This window comes from Anolis carolinensis, unplaced genomic scaffold (genome assembly GCF_035594765.1).
Source record: "Anolis carolinensis isolate JA03-04 unplaced genomic scaffold, rAnoCar3.1.pri scaffold_8, whole genome shotgun sequence".
Taxonomy (NCBI): domain Eukaryota; kingdom Metazoa; phylum Chordata; class Lepidosauria; order Squamata; family Dactyloidae; genus Anolis; species Anolis carolinensis.
This window is the reverse complement of record NW_026943819.1, coordinates 4,074,966-4,097,180: the sequence shown is the minus strand read 5'-3', so window position 1 is coordinate 4,097,180 and position 22,215 is coordinate 4,074,966. Positions and strand designations below refer to the sequence as shown.

At 43.1% G+C, this 22,215-nt stretch overlaps 1 protein-coding gene and 1 long non-coding RNA gene across 5 annotated transcripts in view; one reads left to right on the top strand and one right to left on the bottom strand.

Annotated features, from left to right (window-relative positions):
- LOC134293485 (uncharacterized) overlaps nt 1-3,102 on the bottom strand; it is a 35,712-nt gene extending 32,610 nt beyond the window's left edge. The window contains exon 1 of the long non-coding RNA XR_010000435.1: nt 2,966-3,102. This is a non-coding gene — a long non-coding RNA (uncharacterized LOC134293485). The remainder of the gene's footprint in view (nt 1-2,965) is intronic.
- mcam (melanoma cell adhesion molecule) overlaps nt 2,991-22,215 on the top strand; it is a 64,845-nt gene continuing 45,620 nt past the window's right edge. For all 4 annotated transcript variants that reach the window (XM_062961157.1, XM_062961155.1, XM_062961156.1 and 1 more), the window contains exon 1: nt 2,991-3,123. In XM_062961157.1, coding sequence (XP_062817227.1) covers nt 3,060-3,123 — 64 coding nt within the window. In that variant the 5' untranslated portion in view covers nt 2,991-3,059. The remainder of the gene's footprint in view (nt 3,124-22,215) is intronic.

Sequence of the window (22,215 nt, the reverse complement as noted above, 5' to 3'; positions counted from 1 at the left end):
GTACACAAACAACCAAATGCATACTAAACATAAAGACAACCATACAACAGACATTCAATACCACCACTACCTCAACAATTTCTCACCAACACCAACAGACAACGCCACAGCAACGCATGGCCGGGCACAGCTAGTATATAATAAAACAGTTTGCTTTGCACCTGCTGAGTCCCATTGCTTAACCTGCTGCCTGGTTATATTGTTATGGCCTTCTATTATTCCTGTTTGGCTCCTGGTCTTTGGCCTCTTGCATCTCCAACTCTGAGTCTGGCTTACATTCCAGAGACGCTGCACCTTCCCTTGTTTGCAAAAGTGCAAAGTCGAGCTCTTCCCGAGGCCTTGGCTGTCCTGACCTCTTTGCAAACCGCTTCAGGGAATCCCGGATCATATGAGGGAGACCGGGGTGAGGCTGCTCCTGCTGATCATTTACTCTCCAAATGATTTTGGAGATGTTTAAACCCACTCTCTGCTTTTCCCTTCCTTTGCTGTTATTTTTGTTGATGTTGTTCTTGTTGATAGCGTTTTGAACAAATGCCTTGAGGCCATTCAAAAGATGGTCACATATTATCAGTCTTAGTGTAACATCAAACTGTGGCAGTGTGTGTTTTTGTTTAAACTGTTCACACTCTGAGCAATAGGTTTTGTTTATGTTTAGTTTTCCCCGGAAAGTATGTATACAGTACATCTGAAATATTTATTTATACAATGCTGCTTGTTGTTTCCCATTTTAGTAACTTTGCATCCTGAAATGCATCTTGATGTCTTCTTGTCTGTATTCCTACATTTTATGTATGCATTAAGTATGAACATACAGTAGAGTCTCACTTATCCAACATTCACTGATCCAACGTTCTGGATTATCCAACGCATTTTTGTAGTCAATGTTTTCAATACATTGTGATATTTTGATGCTAAATTCGTAAATATAGTAATTACTACATAGCATTACTGCGTATTGAACTACTTTTTCTGTCAAATTTGTTGTATAACATGATGTTTTGGTGCTTAATTTGTAAAATCATAACCTAATTTGATGTTTAATAGATTTTTCCTTGATCCCTCCTTATTATCCAACATATTCACTTATCCAATGTTCTGCCAGCCCGTTTATGTTGGATAAGTGAGACTCTAGTATTTTTTTAAAATACAGGTTGAGTATCTCTCCACTTGGCTGCATCTACACTATAGAATGAATCTAATCTGACACCACTTTAACGGTTGTGACTCAATGCCATGGAAACATTGGAGTTGTAGTTCGGTAATGCCTTTAGCTTTCCCTACTGAGGAGCCCCCGGTGGCGCAGTGTATTAAAGCCCTGAGCTGCTGAACTTGCGGACCGAAAGGTCGCAGGTTCTAATCTGGGGAGCGGAGTGAGCGCACGCTGTTAGCTCTAGCTTCTGCCAACCTAGCAGTTTGAAAACATGCAAATGTGAGTAGATCAATAGGTACCGCTCCGGTGGGATGGTAACGGCACTCCATGCAGTCATGCCAGCTACATGATTTAGGTGTCTACAGACAACACCGGCTCTTTGGCTTACAAATGGAGATGAGCACCAACCCCTAGAGTCGGACATGTCTGGACTTAATCTCAGGGGAAACTTTTACCTTTACCTCAGCAAACTATGATCTCATAGCATGAAGCCATGACAGTTAAAACAGTGTCAAAGTCCATTAATTCTACAGTGCAGATGCTCCCTTTGTTCCTAAATGATGATCCAAAGGTGTGGACAAAACTAGATGGGGATGATGGTTCAAAATGAAGTGTTTTGCAGGTGCCTCTCCTTGCCAATCCTCTCTGGAAAGGCTTGGCTTGGCGAGGTCTGTCTATGAGGCACCCCCTTGCCTTCCCATCCTAGCAGGCTCCTCTATTCATTGTGCAATAAGAAGTTGCTAATCTGAACTACAGTCAGCTCCAGGTCTTGTTTTCACCGACTAGGTGGATGTCCGCCACCTTTGGCTGCAAAGGACCCTAAAAGCCCTGAAAGCAAGCCCTAACACCCTAAAAGCCAGCCCTAAAATCCACCGTGCAGACACCCCATTGTTCCTAAATGATGATCAAAAGGTCTGGGCAAAACTAGATGGGGATGATGGTTCAAAAGAAAGTGCTTTGCGGGTGCCTCTCCTTGCCAATCCTCTCTGGAAATGCTTGGCTTGGAGAGATCTATGAGGCGCCCCTTGCCTTCCCATCCTGGCAGGCTCCTCTATTCATTCATTGTGATCTGAACTACAGTCAGCTCCAGGTCTTGTTTTCACCGACTGGATGGATGTCCGCCACCTTTGGCTGCAAAGGACCCTAAAAGCCCTAAAAGCAAGCCCTAATAGCCCTAAAGCCCTAAAAGCCAGTCCTAAAAGCCACAATGCAGACACCCCATTGTTCCTAAATGATGATCAATAGGTGTGGGCAAAACTAGATGGGAATGATGGCTCAAAAGAGACTGCTTTGCGGGTGCCTCTCCTTGCCAATCCTCTCTGGAAAGGCTTGTCTTGGAGAGGTCTGTCTCCGAGGCGCCCCTTGCCTTCCCACCCTGGCAGGCTCCTCTATTCTTTCCTCTGTTCATTGTGCAATAAGAAGTTCGTGATCTGAACTACAGTCAGCTCCAGGTCTTGTTTTCACCCTGTCACCTTTCGCTGCAAAGGACCTAAAAGCCCTACAAGCAAGCTCTAAAAGCCCTAAAAGCAAGCCCTAATAGCCCTAAAAGCCACCGTACAGACACCCCATTGTTCCTAAATGATGATCAATAGGTGTGGGCAAAACTAGATGGGGATGATGGCTCAAAAGAGAGTGCTTTGCGGGTGCCTCTCCTTGCCAATCCTCTCTGGAAAGTCTTGGCTTGGAGAGGTCTGTCTCCGAGGCGCCCCTCGCCCTCCCATCCTGGCAGGCTCCTCTATCCCTCCCCTCCCTCCCTCCCTCCCTCCTTCTGCCCCTCCCTCTGCTCCTGGCCCACAGTCCCCTCCCTCCCCTCACCTGACGTCAGCCTTTTTGGGGGCTTCTCCCTCCCGAAAGCCTCCTTCTCTCGTGGAGTCTCACTTGGGTCGGAGACGCACCAGAGCCGCCAGCCATGCGCCTTTCGCTCCTCTCCTCCGCCTTGGGATGCCTCTGCCTGGCCAGCCTCTGCACCAAAGGTGAGTGCCATGGAGCTGTGTGTGTGTGTGTGTGTGTATGTGTTTGTGTGCAGCCCAGTCGTTTCCACGAGTTCTCCCTCCACTTTTGTTGCCCAACTCGTTCCTCCTCTCCCTCTTTCTCTTGCCTCTCTTTGCGCCTTTACGCACACATCTGCAGGGGTTGTCCCTGAATTGAGGTGGGGTCTTCAAGGGGGGCGGGGGGGGATTTGGAGGGGAGATTTGTATCTTTGCACAAACACACCCAGAGCCATTAAAGCAGGCAGTTTGGGGACTTTTTCCTAGTGTAATTTGAGGACTTTGGAGACCTTTTTCTTGGTGCATTTTGGAGACCCTTTTCTCACTGCCCACCGCCTTGTCCACATCCATATGTATTGAGGGGAGGGGGATTGGGGGTGTTTTTATTTTTGCTACACACTCACCCTCTGAGCCATCAAACAATCCAATTTGGGATCTTTTCTCACTGCAGTTTGGAGACATTTCGCACACAATGCAATTTGGAGACCTTTCCTCTCTGCCCACTCCTTATCCATGGGGATTTATCACTATCATCTATAGGGATTTTCTTAAGATTCCTGAATTGAGGTTGGGTCTTGGAGCATGTGGATCTTTAAGAGAATGTGTGTTGATTTTTGCAGCTCCCACTCGAGTTTTTAGAACATGTATTTGAGGGACTTTTTCTCAATACAGTTTGGAGACATTTCACACACAATGCAATTTGGAGACCCTTTTTTCTCTGCCCACTCCTTATCCATATCTATAGGGATTTTCTTAAGATTTCAGAATTGAGGTGGGGTCTTGGAGCATGTGGATCTTTAAGGGTGTGTGTGTTGATTTTTGCAGCTCCCACTCGAGCTTTAAGAACATGTATTTGAGGGACTTTTTCTCAATACAGTTTGGGGAGCTTTCAAAACACAATGCAATTTGGAGACCTTTCCTCTCTGCCCACTCCTTATCCACATCTACAGGGATTTTCTTAAGATTCCTGAATTGAGGTGGGGTCTTGGAGCATGTGGATCTTTAAGAGAATGTGTGTTGATTTTTGCAGCTCCCACTCGAGTTTTTAGAAAATGTATTTGTGGGATTTTTTCTCAATACAGTTTGGAGACATTTCACACACAATGCAATTTGGAGACCCTTTTTTCTCTGCCCACTCCTTATCCACATCTACAGGGATTTTCTTAAGATTCCTGAATTGAGGTGGGGTCTTGGAGTATGTGTGTGTTGATTTTTGCAGCTCCCACTTGAGTTTTTAGAAAATGTATTTGTGGGACTTTTTCTCAATACAGTTTGGGGAGCTTTCAAAACACAATGCAATTTGGAGACCTTTCCTCTCTGCCCACTCCTTATCCACATCTACAGGGATTTTCTTAAGATTCCTGAATTGAGGTGGGGTCTTGGAGCATGTGGATCTTTAAGAGAATGTGTGTTGATTTTTGCAGCTCCCACTCGAGTTTTTAGAAAATGTATTTGTGGGATTTTTTCTCAATACAGTTTGGAGACATTTCACACACAATGCAATTTGGAGACCCTTTTTTCTCTGCCCACTCCTTATCCACATCTACAGGGATTTTCTTAAGATTCCTGAATTGAGGTGGGGTCTTGGAGTATGTGTGTGTTGATTTTTGCAGCTCCCACTTGAGTTTTTAGAAAATGTATTTGTGGGACTTTTTCTCAATACAGTTTGGCGAGCTTTCACACACAATGCAATTTGGAGTCCTTTTCTCTCAACCCACTCCTTATTCATATCTATAGGGATTTTCTTAAGATTCCTGAATTGAGGTGGGGTCTTGGAGCATGTGGATCTTTAAGAGGGTGTGTGTTGATTTTTGCAGCACCCACTCGAGTCACCGGAAAAAAGCATTTTGGGAGACTTTTTCTCAATGCATTTTGGGGACCCTTCACCCACCTTACCATTTGGGTACCTTTTCTCTCTGCTCATTCCTTCGTTTAACCAAACCCTCAGGGATTTCTTACCATTCCTGAATTGAGGTGGGGTCTTTAAGGATTGGGAAAGGATAGGATTTTGTTTTTGTTTGTTTGTTTTTTTTGCACCCTACCTTAATCACCCAGCCAACAAACAAAGCGATTTGGGGACCTTTTCAAACTGGGTCCTTTTTTCTTCTGCCCACCCTCTTCTTCCTTCTCCAAATCTGTAGGATTCCTGAATTGAGGTGGGGTCTGGGAAGGTGTAGTTTATATTTTGGCACACCACTCCCCAAGCTGTCAGAGGATAAGCTTTGGCCCTCCCCTTTTGCTCATAAACCTGCTCCTAAATGTTAGGATTCCTGAATTGGGACGAGCTTGGAAGGTGGGGAGAAAAAATGCCTTTGTATTTTGGCACTTTCCTTCACAAGAGGCGGTGCAATTTGGGGAGGGGGCGGCAACATGGAAGGAAAACCTCCAAAGGTTTGTCTAAATTGGGGAGGCGAGCTTTGTTTAAGGGAGGTTGTCAGAGAGGCAGTGCCTGCAGTTTGCAGTGGAGTAGCATCCAGTTGCCTCCTCTTTTTTTCTTTTTGCAACACCACACACCCACTTTTCCCTTCCCTCCCTTTTCAAGCTACTACAGCGTGTAGCAGCTACTGTACTAGAAAGGCTTTGCAACTGGTGGAAAAGGGAAAGATCTAGGCAGGAGGCTGAGTTTTGTGCAAAACTGGAGAAACCTTGGAGAGCCTTATTTTTTGCAAAAGGACTTCTACACCCCTGGGTTTATTTATTGCAAATGTACAAGCTAGAGACCAAAACATCTGGGTGGAATAGGGATTTGTTTTTCATTTTGCCTGTCTGTGCATGCCCACCAAGGGGTCTGCGCCGGTGTACATTTTTGGTAACAAATGCCCATATTTCACCCCTCACCCACCCCATTTGTGGGAAGCAGCAGGATAAGAAGGGTTTTTTGATGACTGTTGTCTTGCAAATCCCTGTTGGGTTGACAGGTGGATGGATTTTGAAATGAGGACAGGAAGGGGGGGTTTCAGCCCACAGGCACACACCCCATGCGCTGTCTGGGAACAATGCGCCTGTCTGAGATGCAGATGAAGGAGAAAGTGTTTGTGTGTCTGAGAGCTCGGGGTGACCCTGTTCTGGGTTGGGCGCCCAAACAAGGAAAAACACCATTTTCCCATAGCACTATGCTCCAAAGCTTTGTGAGAGTTGCTTTCTGCGCTCCTCTGAGACCAAGCATCAGAAGGGATCTTAAAAGGTCATCTAGTCCAGCCCCCTTTCCCCCACTTTGACAGTTTTTTGGATCGTTGTTGGAAAGGTGTCACCCATCATCTGTTTCATCAGAATGGCTCCTAAAGATCATGCAACCCAATGCTCTTTTCACTCCTTTTGTAGGGTTTGGTTAACTCTAGGAAACTTACCAGAAAGAGACCCTGAAGATCACGTAGTCCAACTTTCTTTTCACATTTTTGTAAGGTTTTGGTTGGGTCTTCAGAAAGTTGTTCCCCATCATCCGTTTCATCACAAAGGATACTAACGATCAATCATTCAGCCCAACCTTTTGGACACCTTCGTAGGGTTTTGATTGGACTTAGGAAAGGTGTTCCCCATTGTCTGTTTCATCACAAAAGATCCTGATGATCATGTATGGTTTTATACTGTATGGTTTTAAATGGATTTATTGTATTTTGTTAAATTATTCAATTGTTTTAATTGCTTATGTTTTATCTTCTTCTATTGTATACTGGCATTGAATTTTTGCCAGATTGTGAGCTGCCCTGAGTCCCTTCGGGTGAGAAGAGCGAGATAGTAATGAGGGAAATAAATAAATAATAAATAAATAGTCCAATCCTGGGTGCATACATTGTGGAATCCATGAAGGTGAACAACCCATGACTCAATGTTATGAAACCCCGAGATTGTAGTTTGGTGAAACACCATCACACTTGGTTAGAGAAGGCCAAAAAGACATCGGACAACATAAGTTCCCATGATTCTATAGCAGGCACAGGGAAACTTTGGCCCTCCAGGTGTTTTGGACTGCAACTCCCACCATTCCTAACAGCCTCAGGCCCTGTTTCTTCTAATTCGGTGTTTCTTAACCCTGGGAGGTCACCAAAGACCAATATTTTCTGTTGGTTCTGGGGGTTCTGTGTGGGAAGTTTGTCCCAATTCTATTGTTGGTGGCATTCAAGGGGCTCTTTGATTGTAAGTGAACTATAAATCCCAGCAACTCCCAAATGGCAAGGTCTGTTTTCCACAAACTCCGCCAGTTTTCAAATTTGGGCATATCAAGTATTTGTGCCAGGTTTGAACCAGATTCATAGTTGTTTCCTTCCACAGTGCTGTCTGGATATAGGTGAACTACAACTCCAAAACTCAAGGGCAATGCTGTCCAGACCCTTCCAGTATTAAACATCAAATTAAGTTATGATTTTACAAATTAAGCACCAAAACATCATGTTATACAACAAATTTGGCAGAAAAAGTAGTTCAATACGCAGTAATGCAACGTAGTAATTACTGTATTTACGAATTTAGCACCAAAATATCACGATGTTTTGAAAACATTGGCTACAAAAATGCATTGGATAATCCAGAACGTTGGATAAGCGAATGTTGGATAAATGAAACTCTACTGTACAACTTATAATGTGCACTTTGCTAATCTACTATTACAACCTCACTGTTTTTAAACTCTTTGTTCTTAATAAGTGTGTTCTTATTCTTTTTGGTTAATGTGCAAATATTACAATTGGTGCATATTGTTCAATAGTTATTTATTTATTATATAAACTATTTGTTTATAGTTATTGTTTTGTATTTGATATTTTTGTGATCCACCCCAAGTCCCCTCCAGGACAGGATACAAATAAACTTATTATTATTGTTGTTGTTGTTGTTGTTATTATATCCCAGCAATTGCAACCCCCAAATGACAACCCCACCAGTATTCAAATTTTGGCTTATTGGGTATTTGTGCCAAATTTGGCCCAGTGAATGACAATACATCCTGCATGTCAGATATTTACATTACGATTCATAATACAGTAGAGTCTCACTTATCCAACACTCGCTTCTCCAATGTTCTGGATTATCCAACACATTTTTGTAGTCAATGTTTTCAATACATCGTGATATTTTGGTGCTAAATTCGTAAATATAGTAATTACTACATAGCATTACTGCGTATTGAACTACTTTTTCTGACACATTTGTTGTATAACATGATGTTTTGGTGCTTAATTTGTAAAATCATAACCTAATTTGATGTTTAATAGGCTTTTCCTTAATCCTTATTCAAGATATTTGCTTATCCAACGTTCTGCTGGCCCGTTTATGTTGGATAAGTGAGACTCTACTTTATTATTATTAAATCCCAGCAATTGCAACTCCCAAATGACAACCCCACCAGTATTCAAATTTGGGCTTATCGGGTATTTGTGCCAAATTTGGCCCAGTGAATGAAAATACATCCTGCATATGAGATATTTACATTACGATTCATAACAATAGCCAAATGACAGTAGCAACAAGAATAATTTTATGGTTGGGAGTCACCACAACATGAGGAACTGTATTTGGGGGTCGTGGCATTAGAAAGGTTGAGAACCACTGCTCTTAACATATGACATCCTTTTCAATATTTACACATGGCTCTCATGTTTCAACCTTTCAACCTTCTCCAAGTGGTCCTCATAAGCTTCCAAACCTTTGTCTATTTTGGACACTTCCCATCTTCGAGTCCATCTCCTTCTCGGATTGTTTTGCCCAGAACTGGACTCTGTATTATTCCAGGTGAGGTCTGTCCAAAGCAGAAGTGAGCGAGACCGTGGCTTCTTCTGATCTGGAAGCTAGACTCTGGTTGGTGGAAACCTTTTGAAAGGTTGCTTCACCAGTGGAGGCACAAAACCTCCGCTTGACCCTTGGAAACATTCCACAGGGGAACTAGGTCAGTGAGTCACACCTTTGTTTTTGCCTTTGGAAAAGGCCCAGGTTCAGATCCCACGCTTGTGGTTTGAGAAAGGACAGGTCGCAGAGCTTGGGGAAGTTCCCTTTTTTTTTGGTTGCTCTCCAACTAGTATAAGTTTAACCATATTCGAGGCTTGTTTAAGAAAAGAAAGCAGTATGATATTATTGTTATTGACACAAAGACAAGAGTATGACACAGCAAACAACATATTTATGCTGGATTTTGTATCATAGAAAAACAAGTCGAAAACTTCCCAAGTGTTTAGGACTGTGTGATGTGTTTTAGGATGATGCGTACAGATCCCAGTAAGGTGGCCTTTTGCAGTTGACAGATCATAATGTTGTCAATGTTTATTGTTTCCAAATGCCGGCTGAGATCTTTTGGCACGGCACCCAATGTGCCAACCACCTGTACTGGTTTATGTCAGAGCCTTTGCAGTTTGATTTTGAGATCCTGATACAGTTGAATTTTTCTTGTTGTTTTTCGTCAATTTGACTGGCATGGCGACATCAATAATCCAAACTTTTTTCTTTTCCACAACCGTGAGGTCTGGTGTGTTGTGTTCCAAAACTTTGTCAGTCTGGATTCGAAAGTTCCAAAATATTTTTCCGTGTTCATTTTCCACTACAATAATAATAATAATAATAATAATAATAATAATAATAATAATAATAATAATAATAATCACATTGACGAAAAACAACAGGAAAAACTCAGCCGCAATCAGGACCTCAAGACTGAACTTGTACTGGCAGAAACCAGTACATAATAATAATAATAACAACAACAACAATAATAATACTTTTCTCTTTCTCTCTTATGACTATTAATATCATTTTTATTATGATTATTTTTTCCCGTATAATATTACTTTCCTCTCCCCGCTCTCTTCCCCTTTACTTTTATTTACTTTTTTCTATTTTTTTATTTGTATTTATATTTTTTTACTTTTTACTTTTTTTACTTTATATGTCACCTGCGTCGGCACAACTTCTGTTCGGTCGTCTTACAACATGCAGTCTTGTCTGTCTCATTGTCACTAATTAAAAAAAAGTAAGAAAAAAATAATACTTTAATAATAATACCTTATTACTACTACTACTACTACTACTACTAATAATAATAATAATAATGGATACTTTGCCATGTCAAAATGTCCCCAGTCTTGGCCTGGCTGACTGGCGTTCTCCGACTTTGGCACATATGGGATCCCTCTCTTTTGGGGATCTGATCCAAACTGGTTTTTTCCCCCCAAATTACTCTCCAGCCTTTCCTTCTTGGAGAGAAAACAACATCCCTGTGTGTGTGTGTTTAATGCATACCTTCCTAGTAGTATAATAAAATAACCTTTGAATGTGCAAATCCCAGAAGCTAAACTGTGCATATCATTGCTGTAAAACGGTGCATTTTCTGAACTGCCTGGATTTTTTTGCTCGCCTTTTGGGAAGGGTCTGCTTTGGAGGACTTCTTCCCAACTTGGCAAAACTTCTGTGCTTTTTGGGGGTGATTTGCTGTAAGAGAAAAAGCGGTGTGTGGTTGTTTCGGTGTACTTTAAGAGCAAGGCAGGGCACATTCCTCGCATCGGAGGAGACAGGGTCAGTCCGCCTCTTGAGACCCTTCCAACCTTCATTGCATGCATCTCATTCATATTAGAAAGGCCGGGAATTAAAGCTTGCATCCATGAGGGTTAAAAGTGGAGTCGAACCGCATCAGTTCTACAATGTAGATCAGGGGTCCTCAAACTTTAGAAGCAGAGGGCCCGGTCCACAATCCTTCAGACTGTGGGGGGGGGGGGGGGCGAAATATCATTTGAAAAAAAAATACGAACAAATGCCTATGCACACTGCACATGTCTTATTTGTAGTGCAAAACAGCAACAACAATGAAAGAACACTACAATATTTAAAAATGAAAACAATTGTAACCAACATAAATCTATCAGGATTTCAATGGAAAGTGTGGGCCTGCTTCTGGCCAATGAGATAGTCAAGTTAATTAGGATTGTTGTGTGGCTTCAAGTCATTTCAGACTTTGGATGAGCCTAAGTCTAAAATTAATTCTTTATTTACTGCATTTATTTACTACATTTATATCCCGCCCTTCTCACCCTGAAGGGGACTCAGAGCAGCTGTATATACATACAATCTATATATATAAAAGGGTAATGAAATTTTGGCCTAGAAATAAACAACAAAACTAAATGTCCCAGAACCACGAAACTTGACAACAGAACCCAACGGCCTTGCCGCTAGGTTCCTACCATGAAACCGAACCTCCAGAACCGAACCAGGACCTGCAAAACCCCAAAAACCAGGAAAAACGAACAGCGAGGCTATTCAGTGCCATTCCAACTGGCCACAGCAACACGTGGCAGGGCACAGCTAGTATATTATATTATTAGCATAGCACAATATTCGCATTATATATTACTATATTGAACTATACCACTATACTGTAATATTATATGTAATATATAACATACCATTAATATTATTATATGGTAGTATTATTAGTATTATATTGTATAACATAATATTATTATCAATATTATGTGTATATACAATATATTAGGGGCCCCTGGTGGCACAGTGTGTTAAAGTGCTGAGCTGCTGAACTTGCGAGTGAAAAGGTGCCAGGTTCAAATCCCGGGAATGGAATGATCATCCAATGTTAGCCCCAGCTTCTGCCAACCTAGCAGTTCGAAAACATGCCAATGTGAGTAGATCAATAGGTACCGCTCCGGTGGGAAGGTAACGGCGCTCTATGCAGTCATGCCAGTGGCCACATGACCTTGGAGGTGTCTACGGACAACACCGGCTCTTCGGCTTAGAAATGGAGATGAGCACCAACCCCCAGAGTCGGTCATGACTGGACTTAATGTCAGGGGAAAACCTTGACCTTTACTATACAATATATTATATTATTAAAACTGATATAAAAATATTATATTATAAAACTGAGGGCGGGGGCCAGGTAAATGATCTTGGAGGGCTGCATCCGGCCCCCGGGCCTTAGTTGGATGGTACAGGGCTTAAGCCACGAAACTTCCTAGGCAATTTTGGTCTTGTCATTGCTTACTTTGCCTGCCTTTCCTACCTCCGAAGGTTGTTGTGAGGATGTCAATACCGAAACTGCCACAGCCCAGTGCTGCGAAGTCTTGGGAGTTATAGTTCAACAAGGTTCTGTGCCAAAGCGTGCAAACTACAACTCCCAACGAGTCCGTAGCATTTGCAGTCACTGTTCAAGTAATGCCAGAGTGTATGAATTCTAGTGTCTGAAACTGTAGACACTTTCCCTTTTAAGTGTCCAAAAGTTCGCTTTTAAAGGGGAGTGTTGTGCGTGGAAGGAAAGCCAGGAATGTTTAAAAGGCACTCGTTTCGGGAGTGAAAAAAAGGTGGGACGTTCTGGTATGATCGCAACTTTGCACTCCCTTTTTTCCCCGTTCCAAGTTTTTTTGCTGCCATATGTGTGCGCATTGATTTGGCTGAATGAAAGCATTGTTCCTTCCAGCCAAGGAGAGGCAGGTGGACCTCCATTCACGTTTCCTGGGCATGGCTTCTTTCAAGAGGAAACGGGCTACGAGAGGCAGGCAAAGCCAGGCAGGAATCCATCCCTACACAACGCACAAAGGAAAGGGAGAGCAGCTCAAGACGTTGGAGCAAACGTTGGCTGCCAAACTCACAAGATGCATGTGCGAAACGAGAGAAGCAGGTCAAGTGAGCTGAAAGCATTTTGAGTCTTGTGGAGACTGCAGCAAAATGCATAAAGGGATCGATTTTTCTTTTGATTTCCATTTTGGTAAAAGTAAGCGCCCGCTGTTAGCCCCAGCTCCTGCCAACCGAGCAGTTTGAAAACCTGCCAATGTGAGTAGATCAATAGGTACCGCTCTGGCGGGAAGGTAACGACGCTCCATGCAGTCATGCCAATGGCCACATGACCTTGGAGGTGTCTACGGACAACGCCGGCTCTTCGGCTTAGAAATGGAGATGAGCACCAACCCCCAGAGTCGGACACAACCGGACTTAACGTCAGGGGAAAACCTTACCTTTATCTTTAAACATGCTCTAGCCCAGTGATTCCTAAAGTAGGCGCTTTTAATTACTCTGATTTTATCTGCTTGGATTTTAATGTATTGTCCATTATTTTGTTTTCTGCATCGTTGAAATGTTTTAAGTTTTTGTCAAATATGTTGTGTGGTTTTTTCAGGCTTGTCCCTGTTGTGAGCCGCCCCGAGTACCTTCGGGGAGATGGGGCAGGATATAAAAATAAAGTTTATTATTATTATTACTATTATTATTATTATTATTATTACCGCCCCCTGGTGGGCACTGCAGTGATATGGGGGCGGTGATAGCTCCTATTAGGAAATGAGGGAGGGGTGGGGCCAGGGAGGGGCGGGGCCTCTTCCCAAGTGCCGGGAACAGGGCTGAGCCTCTACCTCTCCTGAGGCGCCTGTTAGGACACAGAGGGCGGAGCTAGGGAAGGGGGCGGGGCCTCCTTCTAAGAGCCCGAAACAGGGCTGAGCCTCTATACCTCTCCTGAGAGGCCTTTTAGGACTAAAGGGTGTGGGCGGGGCCTCTTCCCAAAAGCACGAGACAGGGCTGAGACTCTATATGCCTCCCCTAAGGCGCTCGTTAGAACACGGGGGCGGGGTATAGAGGTTCAGCCCCGTCAGGCACTTGGGAAGAAGCCCCGCCCCCTCCTCTAGCCCCGCCCCCTGTGTCCTGGCAGGCACCGCAGGACAGGGATAGAAGCTCAGCCCTGACTCAGAGCTCGTAACTCCGCCCATCCCAGTCCTGGCCTCCCATTTGTGGCCCTGCCCACCTCCCCTCGCAGCACTGCATCTTGGACTAGGGGAGGTTCAGCCCCGCCCTCTTGAGCAGGAACCACGCCCACCCCTTTAAGCCACGCCCCCCTTTCCAGGGGGCTCTGAGTCATATTTTTCCTGGAAAGGGGGCAGCAGGCCAAATAAGTTTGGGAACCACTGAGATAGATAGATAGATGTATCTGGCTAAAAGAAGCATATCTTTTTTCTGTTTTTCCTCTCTCTCTTTTGGTCTTTGCACATGCTCAGTAATTGATTCTGCAGTTTCCCTTGCCTATTGTAGGCAGGCACATACATCTGCAATCAGATTATAGGGAAATCCCATTCTTTCCCAGTGTAAAATTTATTGCATTCCTTACTTAGGATTCTTTGCTTAAGCCAAATCTCACAGCCCATGTTTGCCCTCCACTCCTCCATCCATGTTTGATATTATTATTGTTGTATTAAGTCTTGTGTTATTACCTTATTGTGTTTTCACTTGTGTATATTGTGCAAATGTATTTATGTCGTTACTTCTGTGAACTATGTTGACCGGGCTTTGCCCCATGTGAGCCACCCCGAGAGTGGAGATGGTGGCGGAGTATAAAGTTTTATTATTATTATTATTATTATTATTATTATTATTATTATTATTGTATGACACAGCAAACAAAATAGATATGCTGGATTTCATATCACAAAATCACAAGTCGAACACTTCCCAAGTGTCTAGGACTGTGTGATGTATTTTCGGATGATGCGCGCAAATCGCAGTCGGGTGGCCTTTTGCAGTTGGCAGATCGTGATTTTGTCAATGTCTATTGTTTCCAAATACCGGCTGAGATCTTTTGGCACGGCACCCAGTGTGCCCATCACCACCGGGACCACCTGCACTGGTTTCTGCCAGAGTCTTTGAAGTTCAATCTTGAGGTCCTGATAGCGGCTGAGTTTTACCTGTTGTTTTTCGTCAATGCGGCTGTCACCTGGGATGGCAACATCAATGATCCAAACCTTTTTCTTTTCCACAACTGTGATGTCTGGTGTGTTGTGTTCCAGAACTTTGTCAGTCTGGATTCGGAAGTCCCACAGTATCTTTGCGTGCTCATTTTCCACGACCTTTGCAGGTTTGTGATCCCACCAGTTCTTTCCTGCTGGGAGGTGGTACTTGAGGCATAAGTTTCAATGAATCATTTGGGCCACATAGTTGTGCCTCTGTTTGTAGTCTGTCTGTGCAATTTTCTTACAGCAGCTGACGATATGATCAATGGTTTCGTCGGTTTCCTTGCACAGTCTGCATTTTGGATCATCAGTTGATTTTTCGATCTTGGCCTTGATTGCCTTTGTCCTGATGTCTTGCTCCTGGGCTGCAAGGATCAGGCCTTCTGTCTCCTTCTTCAGGGTCCCATTCGTGAGCCAGAGCCAGGTTTTCTCCTTATCAGCTTTTCCTTCAATTTTGTCAAGGAACTTTCCATGCAATGTTTTGTTGTGCCAGCTGTCAGCTCTAGTTTGTAGTGTGGTTTTCTTGTACTGGATTATTATTATTATTATTATTATTATTATTATTATCATCTTTCATTGCCAATGCTGCACAATAACTTGCAACTAGACAGAGGAGGAAAAGGGGAACTGAATGGACGTAAAGAGACTTGTTTGCCTGGGTCTCGAAACTCTTTCTAAAAGATTGGCTGAATCTTCTCAGGGCCATGGTGTTATCTGGTTTCAAGATGTTTCCTATCGTAGGGTTTTCTCGGCAAGTTCAGTTCGGATGGGATTTTACTAAAGCCGAGAGAACGTGATGCCCAAAATCACCCAATGGATTTCAATGGCAGAGAGGGGGATTCGAACCCAGGCCTCTTCTGAAACGTGCAGACTCCTCCGATCCGGCCTTGTGTCTTGCTACTCAGTGGAGAATTATGCACAACAAAACAAGCCTTCTGAATAATCCTTGTTAACGGCAAACCCTCACGCAGCGGGGCTATATATAAATATTCATAAGACACGCTGTGAACTGTCCATTCTTAATCAAGTCCCGGGGGGGAGAACATCATAGCTTTCCCATCTATGGGCTTTTTTCCCCTTCTCCAGAGGGACTTTCCTTCCTTTTCCTTTTTTATCCCTCTCCAGATGCTGTTTTCCACCCCTCTGGCATCTCGTTCTTCCCTTTTTTCCCATCCGCTTTGAGCAACTCCTCCCTTGTGTTGTTGAAGGCTTTCATGGCCGGAATCACAGGATTGTTGTGTTTTTTTTTCCGGGCTGTCTGGCTATGTTCCAGAAGCATTCTCTCCTGTCGTTTCGCCCACATCTACGGCAGGCACCCTCAGAGGTTGTTGAGGCATATTGGGAAACTCTAAAACCAGGACAGTAAATAAAGAACAGCATTCAAAAACTGGAATTCCAGACGAGAAACAATCGGGGCCAGCTAATCACCTCCCAACAAAGAATTTCCCCCAGGCAGGAAGCAGCCAGGCCTTGAAGCTGCAAGGCCATTCAATGCTAATAAATGTTTGCGGAATATAAATACTGTAAGTAAATAAATAAATAAATATAGATGCCAATAAAATTACATTAATTGAGGCATCAGTATGTTAAATGTTTTTGAATATTTAGATAAAGCTCAAATTTAAGATAAGACTGTCCACCCCTGATCAAATCATTATTCTCATCTTCTTCAATGTAAATGTGCATATGTATCCTTTTAATAATAATAGAGTAAAATAATACATGTAATAATAATAATAATAATAATAATAATAAAAATACAGGAAAATAATACAAGTACAATAGAGTCTCACTAATCCAAGCTAAACGGGCCGGCAGAAGCTTGGATAAGCGAATATCTTGGATTATAAGGACTAATCAAGGAAAAGCCTATTAAACATCAAATTAGGTTATGATTTTACAAATTAAGCACCAAAACTTCATGTTATACAACAAATTTGACAGAAAAAGTAGTTCAATACGCAGTAATGTTATGTTGTAATTACTGTATTTACAAATTTAGCACCAAAATATCACGATATATTGGAAACATTGACTACAAAAATGGCTTGGATTATCCAGAGGCTTGGATAAGCGAGGCTTGGATTAGTGAGACTCTACTGTAATAATAAAGAGAGTAAAATAATAAACGCAATAACACTAATAAGAGCAGAGTAAAATAATAAATGTATTATTAATAATAAAGAAAATAGAGTAAAATAAATGTAATAGTAGCAACAATAGAGAAAAATAATAAATGTAATAATACCAATAATAATAGAGAAAAATAATAAATGTACCATATATTCTCGAGTATAAGATGACTCAAATATAAGCCAACCAGGACCCTCACCTGAGTATAAGCCGAGGGGGGCTTTTTCAGTCTTAAAAAAAGGGCTGAAAAACTAGGCTTATACTTGAGTATATACAGTAATTACATCTTCCACACTGGCCTCCAACAGACAAGAGTTCTTTCTCCCACCCTGGACCTTCCACAGATATATAAACCTCACTTGCTTAGTTTTCCTATACAGCTCACAACCTCTGAGCATGCCTGCCATAGATGTGGGAAGAAATGTCAGGAGAGAATACTTCTGGAACATGGCCATATAGCCCGGAAAACACACAACAACTCCTCCCTTTGCAGCCCATTCTTTGCAAAGAGAACGGTCTTCATCAATGGGACCAAAGCATTGCATTAGTTCCTTGCAACTCCTTTTCCGTACTCTGGATCCCTTTGGATGCTTTTATTTCTTTGGAGAGGCGCAGGGCTCTCTCTGGCTCTCCTCCTGACTCTTTCCAAGAAGGCTAAATATGGCGAACCGACGGCAGGAATCCGCAAAACGTGCCAGTCTAACTGTGTGCTTCTCCCATAACTCTGCACTCACTCCTTGCAAGGGCGCGAGAGAGAAAACTATGCACATCCAAGATGGAAAATCCTTTGGAAAGAGGCATCTGGCGGTGCAATCTTGGAAAATAAGGGTCATGGACTTTGTTATCTTTTTGGCAAGGCTTGCAGCTAGTATTTGTATTCTGCACCAGAAATACAGAAGGCATGGCAACTAACCATCAACATAGCTTGGGTACCCGCCATTGAAAAAGTCGATGTTGTAACTACCAAATGCATAAGTTTGTAGATTCACTACAATTGACATCATGCCAGGTTAACCCCGAAAAACTCAGTACTTAAAAGTTTTGTTATGTTGGGCAAGTTTGCTCTGGATGCAAAACAAAGCAACAGCAACAAAATAAATGTAGTATTTTGATGCCAGGAAACTCACTGAATGGTCGGTACTGGATTGCGTTTGTTTTGGAAGCTCCAAATCCCCATCCCTCAAGATTTCTGGGTTTGCCTGTATCTGCGTTCCCAGAAAGAGAGCCCTTAATCCTCATTAGCAATTGGGTAATTAAATGAAACCAACGCAGGGGAGGAGGAAAGTAAACAACGCAGCGCAGAAATACAACACAGCTTCTGATCAGAAATTGGAAGCTCATATTGTAATGGTTTTCGGGAAGGGTTCGTCGAGGTTTTTACACAAGGAAAATTCAGAGGCGGTGTTGCCAATTCCTTCCGCTGAAATACAGTGCTCAATGGTCTCCCATCCAAGTACTAACCAAGGTTGGCCTTGCTTAGCTTCCAAGATCAGAAGGTATCAGAAGGAAAGGACACTCTTATAGTGAAGAACAGGGACCGGTTCTCCTCCAAAAAACCAAGGAGATCTATCTTCATAAAGCAAACATCAGCCCGAACTTCTAAGAATTGTTTTAATAAAGAAATGTAAATCAGTTTAAACAAAACTATATTTAACTCGGCACTGAAAAAACCACACACAGAGCAGTTGAAGTCAATGTTGGCGTTTAAAGGAGACCTGTTCACACTCCATGAATATATTGCTATTATTCTCCTTGTCAACATGTCCCAGAGCCCTGCTAATGTCCTCCACAAACACCATTCTGTCCATCACCCAAGTGAAGTCTTTCATACGGGGACAATTATATCCTAGATTTTCCATTTTTCCTCCACCACAGACATCTCAATGTTCCTCTCCATTTGTGTGGAATTTGCATGACCCAACCCACTGCCTCTCCCATAACCCTTTCCTATTATTTTCTATGGTATCCATAAAGGGTCATGGAATCAAGATACCAAGGGCCCGTTTGTATGTCCCGAATCAGAGCTTGGAAATGTCATTTTGGGGGGACTGTTACTCCCAGGTTTTTCCAGCCAGCGTCACACCTGGGGCTATAACTCTTAGCGAAAGAGGCATGGACATGACATCTTTCCCCAGGGGATTGCTTCTTGCCCTCCTTTAGGAAACTAGAACTCCCAAGGACCAAAACACTATAGATAACCCAAAACTGGTTTTATTGTATCCCAATAAGCTGGAAGTTTCAAAGGGGTAAAGGAAAATATACATTACAGTCTTTGGTTGTCTTAAGTCCAAGGAGCTTTGTAGCTGAGAAGCTTTTCCAGGTCCCTCTTACTCAATAGCTGTGAATGCCAGAGCAATCCTCAGCCTCAGTCCAAATGGCCTATGTTTGAAGACACAGTCTTCCTCTGATGCCAAAGAACTGATTTGAAGGCGCTTGAAACTCCTCAATGTCGTTCAGGTTGGCCCTGAACATGAAGCATAAGTCTCAAGGGTAAGAACCTCAGAATTGGTGCTGAGAGGTAACGTAATCAAGGGCTTTTAGAGCCAAGCCTCTCACGTCCATCTGGTAGAAAACTTGATGGTGGCATGAAAAAAGGAAACACTGTCCTACTCCAGGAAAAGGTGGAGCCAAACAATTGAGCAGAGGAAGCAATATAACTGGTGCAAACAAAATTGATTGACAGCTATAAATAACCAATCAATCCAACTACATTTATAGGGTAAAGGCAACATTAGGCATGATACAACAATTCAAATCTTGCAACTTATAGTTCGAGATATAAATGGCGCCACTCGTGCCGTCACATTGACAATGAGCACTGCTCCTAAGATGGACTTGATATACCCAAGACAGTAAAGTGTTGCAGACCCATCTTAGGATCAGAGCTTCGGTCCGAACAGTTCACAAAGGTTAGAGCATTCGGGGAGGGCTTGGGATTTGCAATCGTCAGCCTATATCATCATGGACTCTCCCTATTCCCTCACGGCCTGGAATGCACAGCGGGGCAGATCTCATTGTCGACATTCCCAACCCTTTCCTCTAAACGTCTCCATTGTTGCGTGTGATGTGTTTATGTGGCAGGTTAATGGGACGAGGTCAACGGTGTCCTTTGGGAACCGAAGATGGAGGCGATGGTGAAGGGTTGTGGCTCCCTCCTCTCGTCCTTCTTTCCTCGAGGCGGAGAGCTTGGTGGGCGTTTGGGAGCAGAGAGAGATATTTCTCGGGGAGAATGGACGCTCTGTTCCTAGACGGTCGGCCTCGGCATCCTTTGGCCCAGGCTCGGAAAGTTCCCCGAGGCTTCTCCATGCCTTCAATGCGGCCATTGTGTCGGCAGAGCCCACCCTTTGCCTCCCCAAAACGAAGCGGAGGCGGACGCCTCTGAACTCCGCTCTGGACCCCAAGAAAGCCCCCAAGAGCGAGCGAAGCAGCATTCCCAATACGCATCAAAAGGCCTCTTATTTATTTTTATTGATTTTTTTTTTCTCGGCAATATATGTCATAATACAATTTGTAAAAATGGGAATTTTCTAATATACAGTAGAGTCTCACTTATCCAGGCTAAACGGGCCAGCAGAAGCTTGGATAAGCAAATATCTTGGATAATAAGGAGGGATTAAGAAAAAGCCTATTAAACATCAAATTAGGTTATGGGGTGGTTGCATGTCTTTCGGGCTGTGTGGCCATGTTCCAGAAGTATTCTCTCCTGACGTTTCGCCCACATCTATGGCAGGCATCCTCAGAGGTTGTGAGGTATTTAGAATCATAAATTAGGTTATGATTTTACAAATTAAGCACCAAAACGTCATGTTATACAACAAATTTGACAGAAAAAGTAGTTCAATACGCAATAACGTTATGTTGTAATTACTGTATTTACGAATTTAGCACCAAAATATCACAAATCATTGAAAATATTGACTACAAAAATGCGTTGGATAATCCAGAACGTTGGATAAGTGAGTGTTGGATAAGTGAGACTCTACTGTATCACTTATATACCCAATGAAACTTAACTGCCTCCTCTTCCTCCTCCTCCTCCTCCTTTTTCTATGCTGCCTTTATTTTGTCTTATAACAGACTCAAAAACAATAACCCTATATAACATGATGTTTGTTGCTAGGTTAGAAATGTCATTTTCTAATTAGATCCATCATAAAAACATGGAAAAAGTTTATTAAACTGCAAAAACTTAGTCTTTTTGGGAGGGACATCTGATATCGAACATTTTGCTCCGTGATCTCAGTATTTGAATCTCTCTTCGAAACCTGCAAGAACTTCTTACGTTTTCTTGTTTACTTGGTAGATGATACAAACGGTTCCCATTATTTGAAAAAGTTGATGTATTTTTGACCAAACAAGACGACTCGTCCATTGAGTTGTTGTATGTTTTCGGGGCTGTCTGGCCATGTTCCAGAAGTATTCTCTCCTGACGTTTCACTCACATCTATGGCAGGCATCCTCAGAGGTTGTGGGCGAAACGTCAGGAGAGAATACTTCCGGAACATGGCCATACAGCCCGGAAAACATACAACAACCCTGTGATCCCGGCCATGAAAGCCTTCAGCAAGACTCATCCGTTTCTGCCAATTCTAGAATTTTGGTAATCCCAATTTTATTTAGCGCTTTAATTGTCCATTTTTTGCAAAAGGGTCCTTTTATGCATTCATTGTCTCTCGCTCTTCCTGCCGGTGAACTCACCCCCTTGGCTTCTGCCAACTGGCACCGCTCTTCTTGGCATCAGCCGGCCGCTCTGACGTGCCGGCCACAAGCTGCGTGCCAATCTCTCGGGGACAAACGGGCAAACAAAAGGCATGCTTTTCCTGCCTTGTGCCGGCCGGGCACGTGCTGGGCATTCCTGGGCCGTGAGCTCACCAAGATCGCAGGAAGCCGTCGGTGCCAGGGATGAAAGAGGGGCGCTTTGGCGACCTGGCCGCCTGGCATCAGCCCTGGCATGATTGTCTTCCGGTGGCACTGCAAAGAGCCACCCGGCGTGACAATGAATCACAGAATTATAGGTTGGAAGACATAATCAAAGCCCTCCAGACAGATGGCCATCCAGCTTCTGTTTGAAAACTTCCATAGAAGGTTGCTCCACTGGAGTCTGAGGCTGAAGCAGGTTCCACTGTCTTACCATCGGGATGTTTTTTTTATTATTTTACGGTATTTACCGTATATACTCGAGTATAAGCCGACCCGAATATAAGCCGAGGCACCTAATTTTATCAGCCCCCCCCCCCCCAAA